Below are 8,868 nucleotides of genomic sequence, written 5' to 3' on the forward strand. Positions count from 1 at the left end.
TAGAAAAAATTTTCGTGCGTAAAATTTTTACTTAGAAAACTTCTCAAAAAAAAAAATAATTTACTAATTATTTTCTAAGTCAGAAGTGTTTTTGAAAATTCTCTTAAAGTTTTTTTAACTTAGAACATTCTTTTTCACTGAAAATTATTGCAAATTTTCTAACTTAAGAATTTTTTTTAGAAACTTTATTGAAAATTATTACAAATGTTTAAGTAAAATCATTAAAATTATTTTCAAAAAAAAATTCTAAGTTTTAACCCCTAGAATTTTTTTTCGAATCTCATTTTTTATGTGATCAAAGGGGGAGAAGGAAAAGTACAAGTCTAGGGGGAGGTAGACCAAAATTTAAATTTTCTATCTTTTTGCACTTTATTTACAAAATTAGTTAGTTTACTTTTTATGTCTATTTACCCTAGCTTAACTTGGGTTGCTCACATCAAAAAGGGGGAGATTGTTGGAACCCCAAGATTGTTTTGGTGTGATCAACAAGTTAAGTTATGTCCTGTGTGTTTTTAACCTTGTGTCTAAGTGTGCAAGAACTTAGGAGCATAGACAGTCGAGCGAAAGACGTAGCTGACGAGAAGAATGGCACGCGGTACGTTCGAGGAACGAGTCGCTACGGAAGAGTACACTGGCGGACGAGAAGGAAGCGTGCGGTGGTTCCGAGGGGCGAGAAGTCGGAGCGGAAGACTGCTCGGGGAGCAAGAGACGCAACTAGAGAGAAGATCGGCACGGAGTGTGATCGAGGGACGAAAACTATGGATGAGTACGCTGGCGGACGAGAAGGAAGCATGCACCGATTCCGAGGGACGAGAAGCCAGAGTGGAAGTCTGCTCGAGAAGACTGAAAGATGGGTTCGGGTGAGCCCTATTCTAAATAGTAGAGATCACCCAAGCAAGCAGAGCTAGAGTGGAAGACCCGGACCGAGGCGAGCGGACCCAGAGCAGAGGGCCCGGACGAAAAAAGTCAACTCTTGTTGACTTTGGGCTTCCGGGCGCCCGGATCGAAATTGTATCCAAATCTCGGTCAAACCGAGATCCGTGCGCAAGGGATAAAATTTTATCCCCCGGGTGCCCGAAACCCTTCGGGGTGCCCCGACCAAGGCTATAAATACAGGCTTGGTCCATAAGCTTTCAATCAACTAAAGCAATTCATTTCCAACACTTGTACGCTTCATTTCTAGATTAGCTTCTTTGTTTTTGCGTTTCACTGCTGTAAGAGACTTCTCCACCTGAAGGAGTATTTAGTGCTACACTTTCCTTGGATTAACAACCTCCCCGGTTGTAACCAAGTAAAATTCCTCTTGCCTCTTCTTTCTGTTCTGTTTAGTTAATTTATTTTATGAAAGGGTTATTCTGTTGAAATTTCGAGAAGAGTTACTTTTATTTTTTCAGGCTATTCAACCCCCCTTCTAGCCGGCCACCGCGATCTAACAGTTGCTTCAGGAGAACAATTTACCTTGTGGAGTAAGGTACTCTAGCATGGGTGTTGTAGCAATATTATTATGGAATCCAAGCAATGGATTGCTCGGGAGAACAATCTATTTTGTAGAGTAAGGTACTATGGCATGATTATTATAGCGTGTTACTATAGTAGTGTTATTGTAGTAAAGTTAGTATAGCACCCCAAGAATGGGATGCTCAGGAATAAATCCAAATACCATTAATTTTCCAACAAAATTGTGATTCTGTCAGTAGCCTAGAAAAATTAGGATTTCAATTCTCACCTCTCTAACGGAATCTCAAATTTGTCGAGGGTAACTGATGGAATCCCAATTCTGTCGGGGTAGTATGATGGAATATCAATTCTGTTGTAATACCCCGAGGAAATACTATTCCGTCAGTAATTCCATGGGTATTCTAGGATTTGTTTTATGTCCTCTTGCCCAAGCAAGAAGACACACACCACTTGTCCTCTTTCCTTGATATCCGATCATCGAGTCCTTGAAATCCGTTCTCTTCATCAACGCAGCCCGCTACGCAATCCCCACCAGCAACTTCTCCATCGAGCTTGTCATTGGAAGAGAGAGCGTGATGGTACATGTGATCATGACCGCCACCTGCCACACCTACAACCTCAGCTTCACTTTGGGCGATGCCAAGAATGGGTACCACGGGTCAATGCTGGTGTAAGCCTTCGCTGGCAATGCGATGGAGAAGGTGTCATTCCGATCGCTGGGGAAGGGAGGGTTTACGACGGCGAGCTTAAAGTTCACATCTAGGGATAGCAGGGCAAGGATCACTTTCTACAACTCATATTACCACACAAGTGTGAGTGATCCGGGGGCCCTCTGGATGCCGATGCTGGATCAGGTGAGGGGTTTTTTTTCCTGTCAAAGCTTGAATCTTGAGGATTTTCCCAAGGATTAAAGCTTAGATTTATGAATTATCTGGGAGGAGGTGAGGGAAGGAGAGGAAAGGGTAGAAAAGGAGAAGGGACATTTAAAATCCTGTTTGGGAGGAAGTGAGCTATGAAAAGGAAATGTAAGAAAGGGTAAGCTTTAACCTTCTTTATCGATGAAACGAAAGAATTTCTTACACCTCGATTTGAGGTGTAAGGAATGTTGGTGTGGGAAGCATCCGACGATCGAACATGAGTTTTGATAATGGTAAATGGTTCAAAGTGAAGGTTATTTGTTATCTAACAAGGTTTATTGAGCTTGCAGGAAAGTCCTAAGTTATCTTAGGCAAAAGTCCTAGTGGATTCTAGGCAGGTGGAAAACCCTAGGGGCGGTAACCTTAGGTGGTGGAAAGTTCTAGCTACGGTTAGATAGGTGGAAAATCCTAGGTGGTGGTAACCCTAGGTCCTAGGGGGTGGTAACCCTAGGCTGAGGAAAATCCTAGGGGGTGGTAACCCCATGTTCTAGGGGGTGGTAACCCTAGGCAGAAAGTCCAGTAAGTTTGGAGGACTGATCTGGCAACAGACAATCTCTCATGAGATGAGTAGGTGAGGACGTGTTCCCCGGTAAGGGAACAGTAGGCGTCGGTTCGACCTAGGATTTCCAGGAAATCCGAAGTCAGAACCGGACAGTCCGAAGACTGTCAAATGCTTTATTTTTTATGTCTATACTGTACTAACTTTATTTTACAGGGTATGGTTGGTTTCTTGGACTAACGTATTTTACAGGAAGAGAATTGGGCACTTTTATCTCGGATGAACAGTGCTCAAGGTGCCTCCATAGGGCTGGAAGGCGCCTTGAGCACGCTGGTCAAAGGATCTGTGTGGCAGCGAGTGAAGGTGCCTTGGACAGTTGATGGAAGGCGCCTTAAATGGAGTTTAAAGGCGCCTTCGGGTGGATAATCAGTGACTGCAACGAAACTTATCAACGATCAAGATTTGAGGGGATAAGACTTCACTGAAGGCGCCTTCCAAGGAGCTTGAAGGCGCCTTCAACGACCCTATATAAGCAAGTCAAGAATTGATGCTTCACAACACTTCCGATTGCGATCCTTCTACTATGCACTGTTCTACAAGACGAACCTGCTACTCAGTAATGCAACTCTGGCAACCAGACGACGTGACTCCGATGATCGAGTGACGCGACTCCGGCTATCGAGCGACGCAACTTCGGCTACCGAGCGAAGCGACTCCGACGACCAAAAGTACGACCATCCAGATCTAGAAAGTCATCGGTATACTTTAATTATTGCACTTAAAATATAGATCATTGTACTTCAGTACTTGTAATTTCTCAAGCTTATAGTGATTGCCCATCAAAAGAACTCTTACGTGTGGGCCTTCGAGTAGAAGTCGCCACAGGCTCCAAACCAAGTAAATCCTTGGTGTTTGTGTATTGTTTTTATTTCCTTGGAATATTTATTTTGAGTTTACTCGAAACAAAAGTGAAAGTCACGAGTGCTATTCATCCCCCCCCCCCCACTCTAGTGTTTTTCGATCCTACAAAGAAGGGTAAGGAGAACTAAAAAAATTTATGTTCCAATTTTATCCTTATTTTATTATATTAATTCTAAAAATCATTATTTTAGGTTTTCTTTGCATCATGACGAAAAACACTCGCACCGCCCGACACTCACACTCCGTTGACTTCGACGCAAACACTAACACTGACGCCTACGCAGACTTCGACACCGATGTAGACTTTGACGCTGACTTTGATGCCAACACCAACTTTGACACCAACGCTAACTTCGATGTCAATGTTGATGCCGACTTTAACAAATAAGCTATAATTGCTTGAACGCGTAAGTCTTAGTCAATAAATATATACAAAATGCACTAGGTTCTTGAACGCTTAAGTCTTTAATAAAAGTGAGGGTAATTTTATAACTTTATATATTTAACCTTCATTACTCTCACTTCCTCCCAAACACGGTAATACATGTTACGTTAATGAACATTTCCTCCTCAAACAAAGAGAATATAAATACTTTACTTTCCCTCCCTTCCCCTTCCGTTAATAAACCTTCGTTCACCCCATCCAAACAGAAGGTCAGAGGATCAATAACAAACTTGTACCAAAATAGTTTTTTTTTTTTTTGGGGTTGTTTTGAGGAAAAAAAAGTTATGAGAAGGGTGTTAAATGCAATGACGTCTGCTTTATCACTATTCATTAAAACTTTAAATCAAGGAATTTAATATAACTACGGTAAATTATCCTAAAATCCCTAATAACAAATTCAACTTCTTTTTCAATCCCTACATGAGAAAAAAATATTTTCACTCTCTACATGCAAATATTTTCACTCTCTTTACTGCATACCGATTTACCTAATTACCTTTAATTTTTTTAGTCACAAAATCTAAAATGAGATATAATCCTCATAAATGCAATACATTTAAACAAGAATCAATTATATTTTCTATCAAATTAAGCACGACTTTTTTCCGTCTTACCAATTGATTGATATACTTAATTCTAGTTAATAATGTTAAATTTAAGAAGAATTATATCTTATTTTAGATTTTTTGTACTTATAAAACATAATAAGAGATTAATCAATTGATCAGATGAAAAAATAATCATATTTAATTTGATAGAAATTATATTAAATTTTAATTTAAATATATTAAATGTAGGAGAAATTATATATCATTTTAGACTTTTATGATTAAAATCAGTGTCCATTAGAGAAGTAAAGTAAAAAAAAAAAAAGTATATAGAAAGTGAAAATAAATTTTATCTGATGCCGGAACTAGAAGGATAAAGAGTTTGGACAATTTATCGGTAATTGAAGTTTTAAAAATATTTAATAATTCTTTAATTATAAAAAATATTATTTTTTTATAAATGTTTTTTTTAAAATGGAAACATTGCACCAAATCTCGGTTAGAATTCCCGTGTTATTTTTGCCAGCCGTAAGTTGAAGCCCTCGTTCATTCCTCTCAGCCTCCAAAAATGGGAGCTTTGTCACCTGCGCGGCAGCTCCTCCGTGGATCCGCCGCCAAGATCGATGCCGGCGACCTCGGCCTTCTGTTTCAGGCGCAGCGTCGCCACATGGAGCACTTCTTCGAACATCTCGACCTTTCTCAGGCGGCGGGCTTCGCCCAGGTCCTCCTCGACGCCCCCGGCGCCATCTTCTTCTCCGGTGTCGGAAAATCCGGCATCGTCGCACAAAAGCTCGCACATACTATGGCATCTCTAGGTTTTTCGCGCGCGGGTTTCCTCCACCCCGTCGACGCCCTTCACGGCGACCTCGGAGCGGTTTTCCCTGGTGACCTCCTCGTCCTATTCTCCAAGTCGGGCGCCTCGGAAGAGCTCCTTTCCCTCGTTCCCTTCGCCCGCGCGAAGGGCGCTCGGCTTCTCTCTGTCACCTCCGCCACCGGAGGGTCTGACAATCCCCTTGCGACTCGATGCGATGTGAATGTACATCTCCCTCTCCAGCGCGAGCTTTGTCCATTTGGCCTCGCGCCCGTTACCTCGGCGGCGATCCAGATGGTGTTTGGGGACACCATCGTAGCAGCCCTCATGGCTGCCCGTGGGATCACCAGGGAACAGTATGGTTCCAACCATCCCGCAGGAAAGATTGGCAAAAGCCTAATCTTTACGGTAATCCTGGAAAAACAACATCCTAATTTCTTTTTACCATGAATCAAATTTAAATTAATGCACATTTGAAAAACTGGTCCTGTTCAGTCTTTGCATTTCAGTTGTGAGGTTAACTTCTTATGCTGTATATTGATCCTCGTAATTATGTTGATAAAACCACTATATCTATATGATACTCTACTCATGAATTTCATTGAATCAAGTCAATTTTTTGGTATGCCAAATTTCATTATATCTGATCTCTCTTAGTGTTTTGTTCTTATTTCCTGTCTGTTATTTCATTCAGAAGTCAGGATATATAAGTTAACTGTATACATCTTCTATTTAGGTTATTTATTTTATTGAGGCAACCATAATTATGTTGTCCAATAACCTTTTTTATCGGGCAATGCATTGTTTTTATCCTGTCTAATTTTAGTACTACATTGAAATCAGAGCATGATATCTTTTGCTTAACAAAAAGAACATGACATAATATCTTGTAAGGCTTTTACAATATGTTGAGTAATTGGTAGTGACACATTTCTTTAGGATTTTAGATTACTTGAACTTTGTACATGACTGCCCATATTCTTGTAGGATACCGTGCATTGATGTCTGTTATAATTTCCAATGTGTATATCATTACAATAAAAAGCTGGGTGTTCCGGCCAAATACCTTGAATAGTCAAACTACCGGTCAATGGACAGTCCAACTCACGCATTTCTTGGGGGTTGCTGATGTTGATGATAAAGAAACCTTGAAACACACTCCAAAAGAGGGTTAGACCAGCGCCGGGAGTCCCGATAGGCTACTACGACGCTCAAATTAGGGTTTGCTTGAGGTGCTAAGCAAGAGGAAAAAGATTGATAAGAAGAAGAAGAAGAAGAGGACCTAGTTCAGTTGTTGAAAGTTCGGATCCCTTTTACTTACCCTTTCTAGAGTTTATATAACTGTCAAAAGAGCATTTCCACTTCGGATGCTAGTTGTAGTGCGTTTCTCCATCATCATTGCATGTGCTTGTGAGAGGATTGAATCCTACAGCCGTTAGTTGTTTCTCCATTTATTAGGTACCACATGTTAATAAGAGAGCATCTAGAAGACCAGATCTGAGAACCTTGTAACCGCCTCTTTATTCATTTGGCACCGCGTGCCACAAAATATTTGTCGTTGTCCGCCTCTCTTGAGGAAATGACCTTATTCAGGGCTCGCAAAGAAGGAAAATGCAAGGATAGATGATGAGATAGCGTCAATGTTGAGTGGCCTTGTGAGTAGACGATATGGTGACTGAAATCGAGATATAGATGATATCGGGATCTAGAATATTGAAATGAGAGAAATGTCAACGACATGGACTGAGATCGAGATGACGGTGACTGGATCTGAGACTGAGATAGAGGAGGTGTTGGCAGCTAGGGACTGAGACCAAGATGGCTGGATATGAGACTGAGATAAAGGAGGTGTCAGCTAGGCCCGAGACCTAGATGGTGTTGGGATTTGAGACTAAGATAAGAGGGGTGCTAGCAATTTAGGTCTCGAGACCTGGATGATGATGTTGGGATCTGACATTGAGATAGGAGAGGTGTCGACTTGGATGGTGCCGGGATATGAGGCTGAGATAGAAGAGGTGCCGGCAACCTGGGCCAAGACATGAGCCATTGTGGGTGATTTATACTTAACCAATCTTATATCTTTGAGACAAGAGTACTAAGCCGGTTCAATTGGACCCGAGTCTCATCTGATCAAAGCCCAATTCTCTTTGGGTCATGTTTGACTCATCTTGACTTTGACTGACAAATCAGTAGGTCTTTTGACCCTAAGGGACACGTAGGGGCTGCAAAAAGCTGCCACATCACGGGTTTGAAGTTTTACTTATTCTTAATTATAGAACTTGTCTTCTTTGTCAGTTTGAGTAAAAAAAAAAAAGGTTCATGATGCAATACTGGAGATGGGAAGGCAATGGTGAATAGAAATGTCCTAGAAAGAGCCTTGAGAAGATAGCACATGCTCATGTAGATATCCTTGTGCAGGTGAAGGATGTCATGAAGAAAAAGGAAGAGCTTCCTCTGTGCCAGGATGGGGACATGATAATGGATCAGCTGGCAGAGTTGACAAGCAAGGGTTGTGGATGTTTACTTGTAGTTGATGATAGGCTCCATCTAATTGGAACCTTTACAGATGGTGATCTCCGTCGCACACTCAAGGCCCACGGTGCAGCTATATTCAATCTCACAGTCGGCGAGATGTGCAACAGGTAGCCAATATTCTATTGTAATGGTTTTTCAAGTTGTTCCCATTTCTGAATTTCTTTTACTGCATAAATATCTAATTCCAAATTGTGTTACGGCAAAACCATGTATAAGTCTGAACTCTCCAATTGTTGACGAGTAAAATTAGAAAATAATCTAAACTAAAAGGAACTATCCATGTGAGTGTAGGTTGAGATGGATGTGTGAGGTTGCATGGCAAGGAAACTGGAGATTTTGTTCTTAGCAAACAATAAGGTGTAGCTTGGTAGATGAAATGAGGAAAATCTAGTTTAAGATGGTAGTAACATATTCAAAAACAACAAATAGATTTTGTAGTTTTATAGGTTAGACTAAGTTGAGACATAGATGTGAGGGATAAAGGATAAACTCTACTTAAAATAATTAAAGAGATTTAACTCTAAATGAGTTGAATATTACTTATAATATGACCTTACATAGAACTTAGTAGCAGAAAAGGATGCACATAATCATCTACAATTTATTTTGTTATTGTGATTTCATCTTCATTTGCGATCAACTGCAAGTTTCAAATTATCTTTCATTTTTGTCTTTCTGCAACAGGAATCCAAGAACAATTAATCCAGATGCCATGGCTGTGGAAGCAATGCAGA

At 40.7% G+C, this 8,868-nt stretch overlaps 1 protein-coding gene across 1 annotated transcript in view; it reads left to right on the forward strand.

The window, feature by feature from the left end:
- Nucleotides 1–5,295: 5,295 nt before the first annotated feature.
- Nucleotides 5,296–8,868, forward strand: part of LOC122006346 (probable arabinose 5-phosphate isomerase) — a 3,809-nt gene continuing 236 nt past the window's right edge. Inside the window, exons 1-3 of the mRNA XM_042561814.1 lie at nucleotides 5,296–6,007; nucleotides 8,018–8,241; nucleotides 8,819–8,868. The exon at nucleotides 8,819–8,868 is cut by the window's right edge and continues 236 nt beyond it. Coding sequence (XP_042417748.1) covers nucleotides 5,357–6,007; nucleotides 8,018–8,241; nucleotides 8,819–8,868 — 925 coding nt within the window. The 5' untranslated portion in view covers nucleotides 5,296–5,356. The remainder of the gene's footprint in view (nucleotides 6,008–8,017; nucleotides 8,242–8,818) is intronic.

Source organism: Zingiber officinale, chromosome 7B, assembly GCF_018446385.1.
Source record: "Zingiber officinale cultivar Zhangliang chromosome 7B, Zo_v1.1, whole genome shotgun sequence".
NCBI lineage: Eukaryota > Viridiplantae > Streptophyta > Magnoliopsida > Zingiberales > Zingiberaceae > Zingiber > Zingiber officinale.